The 18,824-nt window shown below is 35.5% G+C and overlaps 1 protein-coding gene across 1 annotated transcript in view; it reads left to right on the forward strand.

Annotated features, from left to right (window-relative positions):
• Positions 1–18,824, forward strand: part of GRAMD1C (GRAM domain containing 1C) — a 50,311-nt gene that overhangs the window by 20,963 nt on the left and 10,524 nt on the right. The window contains exons 4-13 of the mRNA XM_063304725.1: positions 2,235–2,338; positions 2,749–2,844; positions 3,907–3,987; positions 9,334–9,452; positions 11,075–11,195; positions 13,127–13,298; positions 14,808–14,951; positions 16,475–16,593; positions 17,326–17,468; positions 18,039–18,142. Of these exons, the coding sequence (XP_063160795.1) occupies positions 2,235–2,338; positions 2,749–2,844; positions 3,907–3,987; positions 9,334–9,452; positions 11,075–11,195; positions 13,127–13,298; positions 14,808–14,951; positions 16,475–16,593; positions 17,326–17,468; positions 18,039–18,142 (1,203 nt within the window). The remainder of the gene's footprint in view (positions 1–2,234; positions 2,339–2,748; positions 2,845–3,906; positions 3,988–9,333; positions 9,453–11,074; positions 11,196–13,126; positions 13,299–14,807; positions 14,952–16,474; positions 16,594–17,325; positions 17,469–18,038; positions 18,143–18,824) is intronic.

Here is an 18,824-nt window from a genome sequence, read left to right on the forward strand (position 1 = left end):
GTGGTCAGCAGTCCTTTCTTTTTTGATAGAGACAATATAAGTGCAGAGAGAACATGAAACCTGATCAACTCCCAGCTAACAGGAGGAGGAAGGAGTATTGGGTATGTTCCCCACCTTATTTGTAAAAATAATAAAGGTGGGATAAAAAATAAAAAAACAAATAAAAACAGAGAGAGATTATGACTCTGGATCCACAACCTGTTGAAACCCTGACTCTGAGCCTTAAAACTCATGACAGCTTTGTTTCCTGTTTTATTTATAAAAGTAGCCATGTCAAATATAGTGGCAGAAAACTTTCTTTATAGTTGATTTTTTTTTTAGCAAGCAGTACTAATGCAGATAGATTAACATGCCACTTTAGAACTTTTAGAATGTGGAAACTAAACACAAATTCCACTGGCCACCTAAGATATATATATGCATACTCATCATGCTATTCCCTTTTGGGGTAAACGGCATTGTGCAACATGCACAAAACAAGTAAGAGATAGTAAACCAAATAAATGAAAGGCATGAGATAAGAAAAAGAAGAAATTTACACCAACACTATTCATTATCTCTCTCCATACCTTTCTGTCCTTGCAAACCATGCTTGTATCCACCATATTTGTACATTGCTTCATATACTGTCTTTTCTTTAAGCTTCTGAGCTCTTTCTTTTTCAGCATCATCCAACCATGAGCTTCCAAATCTTCCCCTTTTTCCTGACCTTAATATATCATTCTTCCTTGCTATGTTTGTTTTATAACTTGATCCCCATTCATTTTCTCTTTGTGACCAAACTATTTCAACAGATTTGTTTTCACATTTTTTACTCACTTTTGTATTTAAACCACCTTCATTCAGCACCGATTCGGTCTTGATTCTATGTCTTTTTGTTTTACACAGCAAGTCATTCCTATTGTGTTCAACTTAGGCTAACATTTTCCCTTAATGCTGTTTCTACCAGCATTTGCAAGTTTTAAAATTGATCCATTTTCCCATCTTTAATAAACATTATTCCCAGAAACATACTTCCTTAATTTTTTACCATTTAGATTTAATTCGCAGTTGTCTACTCCATTTCCCTGTCAAACACAACTACTTTGGTCTTTGATAGATCCATGCTCCTAATTGCATGATATAATCACTGCAAATCATTCCAAATCTCAGCCAACAATATGGCATTTTTTGCATCCAAAAGTATGTACACATTCATGTTCCCACCAAGCACATCTCTAATGTCAACACAATCATTTCTTATATATACTGTAATTAAATTATACAAGCAAGTGTACATTACATGTCCTTGTCTTATTCCCTGCATTCTTAATCTCTTGGCTTTATCCTTTGTATTATACATTTTTGCTTCTATACAGTATTTTCTCAAACACTAACACGGCAAAAATTTAGAAGTTGAAAGTTGTAATTAAAAAGGATTTCTTTTGGCTGAAGATTTACAGTATTTTCTAATGTAGCTGAAAAAAGTTGCTTGAAATTAATATAATTGTTAGATTTAGGAGGCTTTCTTGGGAGGGTAGCTTAACTTTAAAGCTTAGTTTATTGCTTTTGATAATAATTTAGGCTTACAAGTTCAGGGGTGATGGATTATCCATAGCTTCTAGAAGGTGAGAGGATTAAATCCTTTAATTTATTTAGGAAGGAGTGAGAAGTTTTAGCGAAGTCACCTTTCTGGAATCATTAGAGTCAATTATAGCTGTACACACCCACCTTTTGTTGTAAAGAAATCCAGTTTCTCCTGAACTTAGTTATAAGAGAAAAGATTGCACACTATAATAAAGTCAAATGAGTTTGCTCCCATAATAGGATCCCCATTCGAAACTATTTTTATCCTTAGGCAACCTTGATTTTAAGCTGACTTTTTCCATATATTCTGAACTAACATAATTAAGCCTAGGCTGATGACTAGCATCAAATGTATGTTTTAAGATGCATGTGAAGATCAAGGATAAAATGTATGCAAGTTCAACATTTTCCATCAAGGAGCCAAACAGGTAGGTTTCCTTATTAACATTAACTTTCTGCATTCCTTAAAATAGTTAAAATGTCCAGTGTTTGAAAAGTATTTGAAACTGTTAAAAAATAAAATGTTACAAGCAATATAGGAAATGCTTTTAGTTTAACAAAATAGCTAACAAATAAATAATTAATGAAAATAATGACTGATGAACTTAATTACTGTCTTTGGTTACACTTTTAAAATGTTATAATAATGTAATGCTTTTTTTGTTTAGATTATGCCTGTGCCCTCCAAAAAGATATCCTCCTTCAAGGACGCTTATATCTGTCTGAAAACTGGGTTTGTTTTTATAGCAACATCTTCAGATGGGAGACTATGGTAAGGCATGCTTTAAGAAGTGTGGATGTCCAAAATACATTGTGTATATCTGTACGTACACATAGTTGCATACACACACGCACATGCACACATACAGAGAGTATTGGTGCAGGTAGTACTTTCACACTTAGAATTTAAGTCTGCATTTTTATGGTAAGGTTTCCATCTTATCTCAGATTGCACAGTTTCCATAAGGAAGGAAAACAAGCACAGTCTCTTTAGGTTGTCTCTAGCTCTATTCTTCCAATTTTTTTGAAGGATGGGTTTTGATATGAGTAGTAATGCAGAATTAAATTAAATCATGTGAAAACTATTGTTTTAATTACTTATACTCATTTTAGTAGGTTATGTTTCTGCAGTTTCACTGTAAGGTTTTAGATGGCTTATTTCATGGGTGTTTTGAACTTTAGATTTCTATCGCTTTGAAGGACATTACCTTCATGACAAAAGAGAAGACCGCTCGGCTTATTCCAAATGCTATCCAAATTGCTACAGAAGGGGAGAAGGTACAGTATTCTTACTTGTATCTGTATTTCATGAAGACATTTCATGAGGCAGCCAATCTTCCTCCCTTCCTTCTGCTACTTCATTTCCGTAGAGCAACAGACGTGCTGTTACAAAGGCCAAAGTCTTTCTGCCTAGTCAGCTCTCCCCACTTTTTTTTTTTTTGTCCCTTCGAGTCAATGTTGATCCTGGCAACTGCCTGGATTAATCGCTGAAGTTTTCTTGACACCATTTTCAGAATGTCATTGCCTCCTTCCCAGGGCTGAAAAAGAGTGACTGGCTAAGGTCACCCAGTTGGCTTTGTGCCTAAGGCAGAACTAGAACTCATGGTCTCCCGGGTTCTAGCCTGGTGCCTTAACCACTACACCAAACCATCTCTCTTTCTCAACCTAGTGCCCTCCAAGGTATAGGTCTACAGTTTCCATTATTCTAATTTGGCATGGCCATTATTATGCTGCCTGATGAAGGGTGTTCTAGTCCGTATCTCTAGGAGGCTGGCAAATGTCCTAAACTAGTATTTGGGAATGTGTGAGCCCCTGATGGGCATTGAGGCTCTTCCTCTGTCAATCAGGAATGTGTCTAGGCTTTCAGAATATGGGTATGTGTATGTAAGAGCCAAAAATAAGCTTTATTATTTTGCACCTTGGAGAGGTACCAATTTTAATCCTATTGTTGAGTATTTGCAAATCATCTTAAAACCTGGCTATATGCTAATCCATTTAGAACTGATGAACTCATTAAATTTATTAAGACTAACTTTTATGGAGATGTGAATGTAAAATTGGAGTATACCCATTCACTTGGGAGTGAATACCCGTGTGGTCAGAAAGGCAGAAAACAGATCAAATAATAAATAATAGTAAGCCTTATTTAACTTAATGAGACTTACCTCTGAGTAAATATGTATAGGATTGTAAATGGCTGCTGACTGTATAATTTAGTCCTGCTTAGAGATTTCTAAAAATCAATTGGCCCTGGCTTGATATCTTGTTCTTTGAAATAGGGTTGACCAGCTTTTAAATTACTTTCACTATTGTCCATGCAATTATCATTTTGTTCTGCAGTTTTTCTTCACTTCCTTCAGTGCCAGAGACCGAACCTACCTCAATATATTTCGATTATGGCAGAATGCATTGTTGGAGAAGGTAAGTTCCTATGTATCTGGGAAATATCTGTAAGGTCTCAACTTATTTTGGATGCTTTAATCTAACATATACCATACCAGTAAGATACCTTTGAATTTGTTGCCTTATCATTAGTATTTATACAATGGTAATTTGTACCAATATTTCACACCTTCATTTTCTTTAAAAAAGCTTTTTTTTAAAAAATTTTTTGCAGATGTCTTTAATTTTCCCACTGAAAGAAAAAGTGAAAGGGATCTACTGCTTCCTTTTTAAAAAAAATAAAAATAAAAATGAGGCATTCATTGATGAGTAAGAAGCATTAAAACAGTGTCTCTGCTGGAGTCTGCCATCTAAGATTGCAACTTCTCATTGGTTCATGTTAAGGTTAAATCTACACAAACAAGGACAAGAACAGCGTCACTGCCATATGCTTTGAAGAAAAGATGCCATTAATTTCCAAAGCATTTTTTTCTTGAAATGATTATAATTTGAAATACATTATGCATTTGATACACTTGAGTTCTGAAAGACAGTAATGTAGCTTTTTTAAAAAGTATTATTATTGTCATTATTACAGAGTTAGGTTATATTTGGAAAATAGTTAGACTACATAAAAATAAACCAGCTGAAGCAGAAAAAGCATATACTTAGAGAAATGGAATTGCATAAATAATTAAGAAGCCTCATGCTGTATTGTACATTCACAACCTATGGCATTTTTAATATATTCATAAGGTTTTTTGTACTTGAAACAATAACAAAACATTTTCTTTCAGTAAATTTCATGGTCATGTGTTTCCAGGTAATTAATTATCCTTTGGGATGTGCAAGGCTATAACAAACCTGCTTGCATACACACACATTCCTCCCATGAAAAGTTCTAACAGTGAAAAAATGATCTGCACAATGCTTCACATTCCAGAGTTAGCAGTCTTCTGAAAGAAAATATTTCTGTAGCAAATGCTATCAAGTTCAGAATGTAAACACATACACTGAAAACAACAACAACAACAACAAATCAACTATATACATCAATCCAGGAGGAAAGTGGGAAGGTGGGGAACAGACACATCAAATGGCATCTTATTACTGCTGATCAGTTTCAGGGGAAAACTCAAAAACGGTGTTTGCTTTTCCAGAGGTGTGGGGCTCATTGACCGTTTCAATGAAATGCGATTCTCCCCTCCCCCAGTTGCAACTTACTGAGCCAGCTTTCTATGTGCATCTTAGCAAAAGGGCTAAAGAGAAATCTGACAAGGAGGCTACGCTCAGGAATGTAGACTGGCTTCTTCTCTTGCACCGAAATACAGCTTTGTTTGAAATTAATAGCAATGTTAGTACACAAGCAGCTTTAAAATCGCTCCCAAATGATGCTGTAATAACTTAATGGAGTTCTTAGGAGGGGAGCAGAAGAGAAATTTCCCTTCAAATTGGTTCATTCTTATGCATATTCAGGTAATCTATGCAAGGGACAGAAAAAGACTCAGTTGACAGATCTTTAGATATTTTAACCTGTGTGACTTCACAGACTCTTTTGAACTGTTTCCTTGGTGGGAGGAGCTGAAACCAGGCTGGTGCAAGGAGCAACTTACAGAGCTGAAATCAGACCTGCCCACTTTTCAACACCTTTCTGAGTGCCAGGGGTTGAACATTACATAAATGCAACACTTTCCCCTCAGAAGCGACAAAGTTTTGTTTTGATTCTTTTTAAGTGGCACCTCTGTGATTTTGCCACTATTTCATAGAATCTTCTGTGCAGGCAAGGTGACTTTAGATTAAATTTTACCTACCTTGCCGGCTTCTAGTTTGCTTTGTTAGTTAAATCGGTTGAGGAAGAGCTACTCTGGTACTTCAGGAAGTGATGATTTCCAGGGACGGAGAGTTGAATCAACCCTGAAGTTACCTCTGCCAACTTTGTCCTAATAATGTGTCCAGCTTCCTGAGTGTCACTATGAAGTTCACTGTGCTTTGGGACTGCAACGGTATGGTTGTGATCTCTTTTCATGCAGAAGACTGCAGGTAAATAAATGTGGAGAGAGAGAGGGATTTCAGGCTTACATGAGAAACCTGTTGCTCTTAAATTCCTATTCTCTTTAGACTCAATAGATTTTCTTTCTAACTTTATTATTAATATTATCATCGTCATCATTATTGAATTGAAAAAAAATGGCTTAATCAACTTAACCAACATTTTACTAACATAGCTGTATTAATTGTGGTTATTTTTAACTTTGTTTTTTGTGGACATTTAATAAATTTATGGTTCAGTGATTGTGCAAACCCAGAAAGTGATTAGGTAAGTAATTAGGTTAAGCAAGTTGTATGAACACAGCCATAGTGTTTCAATGTGTAGGACTGGCATGAGTGGTCTGGGTTGCCTTTGAGCAAGCACTGATGCTGCTTGTTTGTAAGTAGAAAGTAATTAAAAGATGGGCCATAGCCTAGTAGTAGATACATGCTTAGAATGCAGAAAGCTCTAGATTCAATTCTTAATATCTCTAGACACAAATGGGAAAGCTTGAAACAGGAAGTGTTACTGCCTGTTAATGGCCATTAACAAACTAGAAAGAGTAATGAAATGACTGGGTGTATCACATCCTCTTATGTTCCTTCTTGAATGTCATGCATTAATTACATGGTATATTTCTAGAATAATAGCAGTGTTGCCACTGGGTTCATTAAATATATTAAGCTATTGTTTGGTTTTACTGTGGTTTATTGAATAAGCCGTACTGTCCTGATTCACATGTAATTCTAACCTAAAGCATGGTTTACAGCAATAATCCCCATTATTAAAAACTCCAAATGGAACCCCCTACCATCATGGATAGCGCAACTGCAGATAGCAAGAGTCTGAGCCTGTGGTAATGGGGGCTTAAGTTCTAGAATCCTGGAAAAATCACCTGCTTCATCTTGTTGCTAAAGGGCAACATTTTCTGTGATCGTTTCCCACTTGTCAGCAGAGATCTCCCCTGTGCACTTGCTCAATTTCACTGTGGGGAAGTAACTTGCAGAAAGAAGATGACAATATGAGGTCAGAATGCAGCAGTTTGCTGGGGTCACCAGGAATCTGAAGGAGAATTCTATGAATGCGCCAAATGATGGATGAACCAAAACTGCAAACCCCAAAAATACAGATAACTAAGCCATTTATTATGGATAATTTGTTTGGGTCTTTGTTTATTAACTGTGGATACTCAAAACCTGCAGATAATGAGGTCCACGTATTAGCATTCATTTGTTAAAAATTCCTTGCTAATTCTACTAAGAGACGGTTTATTGTAATACTGTGTTTATTGCATTTTTACTTACCATTTGTATGATGTGTTTGCTCTGCTTTCATCATTTTATGACTGGTAATAGGATTGTATTGCAGTAGTAACAACGCAAGATAAACCTTGGGAATAATAAAAACGTATACTTTAAACATTTGTGAACTATATGCTTGTTTAAATAGATCTTAACTCTTATACTCTATTGGCATTCATGGCATGCTTAGTATTGTATTATTTAATTAGGGTAGAATTCACTGGATGGAGATGTAGGTGGTTTATGGTTTAATGTATTATTAAACTAGTAAGGAGCCCAAGTAAAGCATCAATTCTCTATACTTTTTACTTGTCCTATTCAAGAATAAATCCAACTTCCCTTTCTCTTTCCCTGATTCCTTGTTTGTCATTAGGAAACCCCCAAATTATTTAATGAAGTGGAATGAATTTGTAGGAAGAAAACTTCTCAAACTAACCTTATCTAATTTTTGATCAGATAACTTCCATTATAGATTGTGGGAATGCTGTTGACATAATACATCTTGACTTCAGCAAGACATTTGACAAAGTACCTCATGACAAGCTAGTTAGGTGTAGGCAGGATGGCATGGCAATTAAGGAATATATCACTGGCTCAAAAGAAATAGCTCCTCATCAAATTCAAGAGAGATTATCAAGTGTCGTGCCCCAAGGATTAGTTCTAGGTCCTCTAAACATCCATTTTTATTAATGACTTGGATGAAGAGGTGGAGGGTATCTTTATCAGTTTTTCAGATGAACAAATTTGGTTGGGTAACTATCCTAGAAGAGAAAAACAAAATTCAAAACTTTCATAGATTAGAGAAATGGCATGAAAGTAACGGAATGATATTTAACAGAGGCAAGTGCAAAATTCTTCACGTAGGAAACGAAAACGAAATGCACGGATATAGTATGTGGGATAACTGGCTTGGTATTTGTGAAAAAGGTCTTGGAACACTAGTACATTACAAAGTAAATATGAACCAAAAATGTCATAATATTTATTCTATTTTGATCAGACCCAACCTTGAGCTCAGTTTCTAGTTCTGGATATTATGTTTTTGGAAGGATTGGGAGAAATTGGAATGGGTTTGGAGAAAGGCAATTGTCTTGCAAGGTAGACCAGACAGAAATCATGGCCAGATGAGCTAATTCTACTTTATTGTAAGGTTACATTAACAGAATCTTGCAAATCTGAAAGTACATTTCTTCCCTTGTCCCCTTTACAACCCAAGAAACTAGGGCAGGTCCCTTCTGAACCGCTTGTCCCATCCACATTCCTGCTGTGGGCTAAGTTTCCTTTTATCTGACCATTCCCTTGGCTGCATCTCTTCTCCCTGTCTCCCAAGGTCATTCCCACATATCATTATAGCAATGAGGGTGATTAGAGAACAAAATGAAGTACTGTATTGGAAAAGGGATTGAAGGAGCTAGATGTTTACTCTCAAGACAGGACTACTGAAAGATAATGTGATAGAAATGTAAAATTACAGAAGAAGGTCAAATATGTGTTCTCTCTTATTACACAGCACAGGACACAGGTGTTCTCTGGGAAAGATAGGAAAAGAGGAAACAAATCTAGTAGTGGTTAGGACAAAAGTAGAATATTCTGAAATTGAGGATCCAGAGAAGCCACAGCTCTGAGTCTACATCATTCTGCTTCACATGCTATTTTGCTACAGTTCTTTGATCAGGGCCTCTCTAACATTTGAGGAAAGAAGCTTCTCAACCCAAAGACAGCTGACTTAATGATGTGGGCCTGTTGTACAACTAACATCAGTTAAGAGGTTGCAGCTGTTGTCAATAGTTAAAATATCTGGGGAGGGGGTGTTATTTCAGGAATTGGGATGGGAGGTGTGTAAGATCATTGGGATGACTAAAATGAGTAATTCTGGCAGCCCAAAAACACGTTAGTATGATAGGTCTGTGTGCGTACCAATATTCAATCTATTGAATATTATTTTCAAACAAAGTCCTTTTAGGTTAATACAATGATTTGTTGACTTAAATTATAATTAATTTTAAATCATGAATAGCTTGCCATTGTTAGTGTACACTTTCTTCTGTTTTCCAGAGATTAACCAAAGAGGAATTCTGGCAGCTTGTACACCAGAGCTATGGCTCTGAGCTTGGCTTAAATACAGAAGAGATGGAAAGCATTTATTCATCATCTGAAGAGAAGGGACAATTAAGGTAAGAAAATACTATAGATCATGACGCTGTGATTGTGGCTTTTGCCTTTTAGCAAATTGTGTTTTGTTGATAGGACCATGTGTCTATATTGATGGAAATTTGGTATAACTTACTCTGTCAGAAGGGACGCGGTGGTGCTGCGGGTTAAACCGCTGAGCTGTCGATCGGAAGGTCGGCGGTTCGAAACCGCGCGGCGGGGTGAGCTCCCGTTGCTCGTCCCAGCTCCTGCACACCAAGCAGTTCGAAAACATGCAAATGTGAGTAGATTAATTGGTACCGCTTCGGCGGGAAGGTAACGGCGTTCCGTGAGTCATGCTGGCCACATGACCCGGAAGTGTCTATGACAACGCCGGCTCCAAGGCTTTGAAACGGAGATGAGCACCGTCCCCTAGAGTCGGACACGACTGGACTTTACGTCAAGGGAAACCTTTACCTTTACCTTACTCTGTCAGGGCTATTTTAGATACTAATGCTTGTTATCCAGGTTGCTGAAACATTTTTATCTTTGGTGTCACCATATGCCGAAGCAGTAATATTTAACTATTCTTTTCCATGTAAATTATTCAGTCAGATACAGAAGATTCTTTTTACAGAATTTTTACAGAAGATTCTTTTCATGTAAACCCAACAAATTTGATATCACTATACTTGCTTGCACCTAGTGGTGTTGCCAGGAGTAAGAGTAGACCAGTTCTGATTGTATAGGCTTTTCTCCTACTTGAATAGGTATGTGATGAACCTTCAAAGCTGATGGCAAATAAGACCTTGGACCTTATCAGATGCTGAATTGAGTCAATTATCTTCTGTGAAGTCTGTTCCTCCAACAAAACTCACACTGGCCATTCTGTGAAGATTTATTTATTTATTTATATTTCAAATTTCCTCACTGCCCATCTCTCACGAAGCCAATAGATGACTACTGGCCTCCAAAATGAGGTTTTCACAGATTCACAAAATAGATAAATTTAGCTATAAACTATTATGCTTTGTGTCTACAGCAGAATTGCACATGCTTTCTACCCCCTTGCCACATTGTCTACTTTCCCACCACCCCACCCCAAGCCTTTACCATAGATAGCAACAACTGGTATGTGCTTAGGGATTGGCTGGGAAATACTTTGCTTTCAAACCAAGCTTCCACCTAGGCTTTGTTCTACCTAGTACCATCTAGATAGGTTGGACTTTAACTTCTGCAATCCCAAATTGGTAAATTCAATAACTGCTAGCTAGAGATCAGATTTGATGAGCTTTAGCTTGGAGAAAGCTATCCTAGAAACTTCCTATGTTTGCCTTTTTGTCTACTCTTAGATGTGAGTAATTGTACAGAAGATACTTGGGAAAATAAAACTATAGATAAGCAAAGGGGGGGGGGGTTGCATTCCTGCAACAAAGTAGCATTTTTCATCTTTATGTAACACAAGAGTACTACTTTTTGGCAAGTTCTATAAAATTAATCTTCCTAAGAGATTGAAAAAAGAGGTCATTTGATGGTAGAAAGACTGAATATTTTAAGGCAGAATTTTTTCCCCCAATCTGTGCTTTAAACCCCATATACTGTATCACTGTATTAACAAATGCTTCTAGAATAAGTGTAAATTAACTCTGTTGCTATTTTTGTATAGATCTAACCTTAGTGATGAATCTGGAGATAAGGAACCAGCTAAAGCTGTTGGTATAATTCAAGAATCCAGTGTTCAGACTGAAGTTGAGGCAGAATTTCTTAGTGGAAACGCACTTTTAGAAGTAAGCATACCAAAGATTCCTTTTCACTATAAATGCATTATTTACTTTACTAACTTGTTTTACATTCTTACATATGAATATATGACATTTTATTGTTGAATTTTTTTAAAAGACCCTCTTTTTAATCCTGTAAGCTCTATTTAAATTTTCATTTTCTCTTATACATAATTGCCAATTTACAGATTAGAAGCTGTGCTGAGCTTTGTATACACACCATGCTGAGCAATTATATACACCATAGTCTAAGTTGGGTGGAGTATGTCAAATTTATCATAACTGAAAAATATATAAGCAAATAATTTAATGCAAGGCAATCTATTTACAAAAATGTGGATTGCCTTCTGTCTGCTAGTAGATTTCTCATATCCTTAATTTTTTTTTAAACAAACTGTGCTATAATTTAGCTGAATCCAAACTGTGGTAGCGTAGCTTTCTAGACTGGATGTATTTCAGTGGAATCCTTGCTGGTTCATAAATAAGTCCTTTTGACTTTAATTGAACTTACTTTCTAAAAATTGTTTTTGCTATATTTATTTTTTTATTGTTACTTTTTTGATGGCAAGTTACTTATGGCTATTATTTTCTGTTTGAAAGGGAAATGAATTCTAATCTTACTGTAACATATACATTTGCTCTTATTCAATGAATTTTTAAAAAGTAACCTACAAAATCAAATGAGAAATGGAAGGTATGTTAGCAGTGGATTATTATCATGTTCTTGTAGACTAAATTTCTGGTTGTTGTGAATATATACTGAAAATACATAATTATGTATTATGTATTACATTAAGGTGTGATAATTTGTATATAATTAGAAATTTAGATTTTTGCTCAACAGGTTTCAGAATACTAATTCTATCATTATATATAATATCACTACTGCTTCCATTCCAACATGAATATTAAATGCTTTTTTCTAGGCATTTGATACCACTGAAATATATATGTGTGTGTGTGTGTTTATGTGTGTGTGTATATAAATAAATAAATAAATAACATATATACACACACTCAAACTCACTCACACATCTATATATATGATATACCAAAAGTCAGGCCCCATAGACAGTTTATTATATAAAGTACATTAAATGCTTGAATTGGTTGTCATTTTCTTCTAAACACTTCTTTACTCATTTGATGCATGAACTTTGAGCATTCCTAAGTACAGTAACATTTTTTTCTGAAAAAAAATAATAAAACATATTGTGGTTGGCTAAAGGGCCTGATTTTTGGTACACGCTGTATACAGTCTCAATAATCTGTACAACTAAGACAATAACATAATATCCCTGTTATAAATTAAGGGTTACTATAGATTTGGCAAAATAGAATCAAATCCATCGTCTGAAAGTCCTCTGTCATTAGAAAATCTGAAATGGGATCTTATTGGATCATAGTTCACAGTTTTACCCAACCAAAATGTTAGCATTGTTATGTAGTTCAGAAAGCTACAAATGGTGTGGTAGAAACAGGCTTATGATTTTGGTTTAGGAGTCTTTTTGTTTGTTTTTTGTTGTTTTGCATTTCTGGATGGATAGAGAGATGGAGAAAGACTGGGAATAACTAAACTTCAAAAGTCCTTTTGGGGAAGATGGGCAGTGATAAAAATTTGAAAAACAAAAAAACAAAAAAAAGTTGTTGCTGTGAACCTTTGATTTTAACAGGACTCATGGAAATTGCATGGAGTTTTGGAGAACTCATATTTCTGGAAACCCATTTGTTCAATTCCTTTAATGAATTATGTATATTTGAAATATATATAGGTGTGAATGTTTTCAGGAGTTTGTAAGTGGTTTTAGAAGCATTTAGAAGTTTTTCTTATTTTCTTTTTGGAAGGCTAGGATTGTGAATTGTCTTGTTATTTTCTGAGATATAGTTCTTTGCCAAATAAATATGATGGCTATGAGAATGATATTCTATTTTACTAGGGAACTGAACCAGAAGAATGTCATTATGATAAGCAAGACAGGAGGAATTCTTTGATTCCTTTAGAAAGGAAGCTCTCTGATGTTGTACCACACAAAGTTTCAGTACAAGCCTTGGATCTAAATAAGAATTTCCCTGAGGAGAAGAGCACTGCCTCAGAAAGTGATGAAGAAGGTAAATAATGTTCCAGTCTATAAATATGGTCCCTAATAGTACACATTACAGAAACAAACAAAAATATGGAACATCTCATCTATGGAATCTGTACTTGGTTTTCTTACTGCCAGTAAAACTGCTAGAAAATGGCAGACCTCAACTAATTGCTGAGTAATGTGGCTACCTTAGGCAGTAGATTCTGAAGACCCTGAGGAGATAGTGTAGGGTTTGAGTACAGAGCTACATGTATACTGCTCATCATCCTGTTTCTCCTACACTAGTCTGTTGCTCTCAAGTTTGAAAGAAGCAGACAATAGGGTCAGTTTGGAGAGCTTCTGTACAAACAAGGATGGGGAAATATTGTCTGAAGTGGTGAGACATCATTAGAGAGTTCTGGTAATTGGGCAGACAAAAACTACTATCATACTCTGCCAATGACTGCTATTTCATCTACATCAGCATGATGTCATTATGTTATGTGCACAATATACTGGTGCTAAAAACAAAGCTGGTGCAGACATAGCATCAATTGTCTTCCCATTATCCCAATGCCAATCACAATGATAGTATTGATGACATTTTTGTAGTAGCCATAGGCACCATTCAACATGTGGTGGTGATGCAGATAGGGATGATACTGCCATAAACCCACCTACAGACAGTAAAGTTTCAGTAGCAGCCCACAGAAGTTCCCCGAACGGAAATCTTCCCTAACTTTAAAGCTTTCAGTGGCATGAGCACCAGCTGTTATGAATGTAAGATATTTCATGCTACAGTACTCTTTGCTTTATTTTTCTAGTGTAATCATAATTCCAAAATGATAGTGATCCATTTCTGCAGATACCAATGGATGTATAATTTTTGTGAGATTCCTGAAGCAATAAACATGAGTCTGTAGCACTTGAAGAGGGAGAACATGTAAAAATGGGACTTGTGAATTATCTTCATTTGTATTAATCATATGGTCAATGCTACTAATTATTCTATCAGCTATTTTGGGAAGTTGCAGTACTTGTCTATTGTTACTATAGAAAAAAAATGACCATCTCAATTTCTCTGTGTTATATTATTATTTCAGTAATCTTTATTGTACTGGCACCGTAGTCTGAATCCCACTGTTGTGGTGGTAGGTATTTTTTATGAAGATCTTCCTTCCACACCTAACAAGCTGGGACTCAGCCATTTTCCTTCTTTTCCAGTCCTATGATGAATTAAGGTTAAATGGGTTAGCTGATGAAATAATCATCTTCTTCTTCCTCTTCCTCTTCCTCTTCTGGTGCATGTTTAAGGAGTTTTCTAAAATGTACTTGAGGATTTCTGTTTAGGGAATTTTTATCAGGAAAGTTGCTGGGAACTGATATGCCCATTATCCACATTTGGTAGCCTGATCCAGATTGGCTCACACAATGCTATCTTCGTTCTTCTTTAAATAGCACAGACATTTTCATGTTTATCTTTTTTGGATATATTTTTCTGAGGTAGCTGTTACAGAATTCTTAACCTGTGTTTTAAACTCTTCTCCCATAGCTGAGGAAACCATCCTTGAGAGTGATCTCCATGGAAAACTCTTTATTAATCGCATTTTCCGTATTGGTGCAGATAGGATGTTTGAAATGCTTTTCACTAATTCTCATTTCATGCAGAGATATCTCAGGACTAGAAATATAACAGGTAAGCTGTTATAACTTGCATTGCTTACATTGGAGAAAAAAACATGTTAGTCTCTCTTTTAACAAGATGAATATTAAAAGCAATTGATAAAAAGGCTGGGTTCAAATATAATGTAGACCTACTTTTTTCATGGTTGCATTCAGATGCAGATCTTGCCTGTCTTCATGCAACTATATGCCACTTCTTTTGCTCCTCCATTTGCTTGAGTAGGCAAGCAAGTGAAAAACCATAAGCAATGATATCTTCTGAATAACATCTGAACTGAGAATCTAATAATCGCTCTGAAACAACCTACGGTTTAAAGTTAGTTCAGATCCTGGCTTTTGGGGAAGCCATTAAGCATTTGGATATAACTGAATATTTGCATGCAGTGTGGTTTTAACGAGTAATTTGGCTTTGTTTTCCTGTTCATGCAAAGAAATGCAGATCTTAGCTTCTTTTAGGTAGGATGTGATTATCTGAACACAGTCACTGTCTGAAGGTAAACTTGCTCACAAGTCATGGTTTACTGGCAGCCAACACATATGGATCTGAAATCACAATTTTCTTTTCAAGTTATATTTAGAATCTGAATTGAAAAACTTCAGTTGGCCAGAATATGTTGTCACACTATAGATACAAGAGTGAACTTACAAAATTGAGTGCTGATCACCTGAGCAGAGAAAGGAGAAGAGTGTCCAAACAATAGGCCATTTCACGTTTGAAACAGTTTTCATTCAAAATGTTTTGCACATGACTAATGATTAGTATTAACCATTATTTTGTATTATGTTTCTGTTCAGCCAAAAGCAACCATGTCATACATCAGAGAACACCATTATACATACACAAAACTGTTGTTGCACTGATTGATCTTACTCTAATTAATTAAAATCCTTTCCTATGATTAATATTTCATAAATGGAAGTTTCTGTGCTTTCTTTTAGAACTTTTCCCAGTGTAGATAAAAATAGCCTGTTACAAGAAGCAGTGCTGTATTTTTGCCTGTGGCGCTATCAGTAGATTTCTTTTAGGGCATTGCAATAAATCCTAGGCTGCTGTTAAAAATAGCACCATCATTTTATTTTATTTTATTTTACTTTACTTTACTTTACTTTACTTTACTTTACTATTTTATTTTCACTTCACTTCACTTCTTACATATTTACTTTTCTGTCCTGATATTTTTTGCTGTATATTTCCCTGCCTCACCACAACACACACAGGAATTAGCTACCGCTGTAATGATGCTTGATGTGGTTAAAACACAAGTGTACCTTAATATTCATAGTGAAAAAAACAGGAGAAAACCTGACCCACACTAATTTATGACCACAATTTCATTCTTTATCACAGTGATTCATGTCAGTTTGATGTACTAGGGGATTAATGATTTAAAACTCATTATTGTGTGCCATATGTTATATGGTAACTGTGTATTTTAATTCACTTTGCCCATGCATGGATGGAAATTCATGGTTTAAGGGTGCTAAATGATACTGTATAAATGAATAGCTACGATTCCTTATATGTTTTGGCTTTAGATACTGTATCAACTTCTTGGAACAAAGATAATGGAGGCAAACAGCTGAGGACTCTGACTTACACGATTATGCTTAACAATCCACTTGTTGGAAAATTCACAACTGCAACAGAAAAACAGGTATAAAACTCAGTTGTGTCAGATTGTACTGGACTGGCAGAAACCACAAAATATAAATAGCTGGGTCCTATGCTAGGGCTTTATAGGTGATAGCCTGCACCTTGAATTGCACCCGGTAGCAAACTGATAACCAGTGCAGCTTGTGGAGCAAAGGTGTCATGTGGATGTGCCAAGGCATGTCAGTCACTGCTCACGCCACCACATTCTGCAGCAGAAGAAGCTTTAAAAGAAAGAATTGCAGAGATGTGATATTCTGCAACCATTGACAGAATACCAGGAGAAAATAATAAAATGTTCTGTTTCATAGAAATTGGGCATATTTTAACATATATACATCTATTTAATTGTTGCCAGTACTACTTTTGTTTTAAGATTGATTATAGGACAATGTTCTGAATGACCAAATTTATTGTGAAATGTATTGTTGCATCATTAATGTTATTCTAGACTTGCTTTCCTCAAAACCAGTGCTCTCCAGCTGTCCTTGAACAACAATTCCCGTAATTCCTGATCAGTATGTTGTCTTGGAATTATAGAAAATGTAGTCCAGTTTCCACTGAAGGCAACAGGTTGGGAAAAGCCATGTTAAGATATACATAACTACATAGTGTGATATTTTAAAAGCATATTTTCTTTCAGGAATTCTACATTTATTGCAGTGCAAAACTTATCAAAATTATTTTTTGAACGTCAGCATTTTTAAAAAGGAGGCCTTCTCTGCTTCTTTAATAGGTGCTGTATAAACAAAACCACAAAGATCGGTCTTACCGAGTAGATGCAGAGGTGGTCACGCATGATGTGCCTTACCATGATTATTTCTACACTGTGAACAGTTATGGTATCTCTCATATGTCCAGTCAAAAATGCAGACTCCGGTGAGACATTTCATTTAATGAAAGTAGGAAGATTGGAAACAGTAAAAGAGCAGCTTTCTTCAGTTCAGTAACGTTGGTGCTGGTTCTGCAGAATGTCTTTATTTCATATGTTGAACAGAAGAAGGTGGTGTAGAAATGCCAGACTTTCTTTTGTACGCTTGGATGACTGGAAAATGATCTCTTGGCAGAAACAAACATTTGCTCCTTTTTTCAGTTTAATTTTTTTCCCCTTTGAAAGTTTTAGTAGAATTTTTTTAACTAACTAATTTTGGCTGCATGATCCGTAGGAGCCCTAAAAATCAGTGGGTGTGCTGCATACCTGTCATCCAAAGTTACATTACAATAAGAGAGTTATGAAGTGACTAAGTATTTTATGTATTTCCTCATTCAGCTCTCAGCATGAACGTCCAAGACGTTACCTTAGTGATTGTGCTTTGTTTTGTGTACACAGCTTCTTGCTTCAAGTGACAGGACTGAAAAATCACTTTCAGAATGGGTCAAAAGGCCAGCCTTTCCTATAATCTTAGCTGCATTCCAGTCAGTTGCTAGCTTTATTCTTGTTTGTTGCAGGATTTCCTCAGATGTGAAATACAAAAAACAACCATGGGGGCTTGTCAAGAATATAATTGAAAAGAATACATGGGGTGGGATCCAGGAAAATTTTAAACAACTTGGTAAGTGTTTTGCCATCATTCTTGATGTTTTACATTGTTTCCATGGCTTTTATATTTGATTAGCTTGGCTAGTTAGATATAGAGAAGTGAACTGTTGCATTTTCAAATAAACAATGCAAAGAACAGTGTCCTTGGCTTTTCAAATTAATTTAAAATTGTTTACTAACTTTTTTTTAATGATGTGTGTACTCTGCTCTTCAGTCATCAGATAGGTGTCCACTCTAGCACATCTCTTATTTTATTTCTTTACTTAGTTTATATTCTGTTTTTCTTTTCAAAAAGAATACTTGGTGTGGCTTATAAGTTAAAATGATAGATGGAGGTAAAACAAAGTACAACAAAAATGAAAAGCAAATTAAAACATGAATAATAAAAAAATATAATCCATCTAATTAAAAATACCATTAAAATGTTCATTTGTCTTTCATAGTAACACCTCATTAAAACATAGTTATTCCACTATGAACCATCACTTTGTGATACCTCAGACGTAGAATAGCAAAAGAAATCATTTATACTAGTATTCCAATATTGTTCCTGTATATCATAGTGAAATTTTCAGGCTGTTTCTGTATGAAGCTCAAAATGTCCTGTTAGAATCAGGTGATGGATTAGTTTTTGTAAAAAAGCCTGTCTTGGTTTCATTTTATTTTTCTAGAATGTAACATTTATGTTTATCAGC

Source organism: Candoia aspera, chromosome 5, assembly GCF_035149785.1.
Source record: "Candoia aspera isolate rCanAsp1 chromosome 5, rCanAsp1.hap2, whole genome shotgun sequence".
In the NCBI taxonomy this organism is placed as follows: domain Eukaryota; kingdom Metazoa; phylum Chordata; class Lepidosauria; order Squamata; family Boidae; genus Candoia; species Candoia aspera.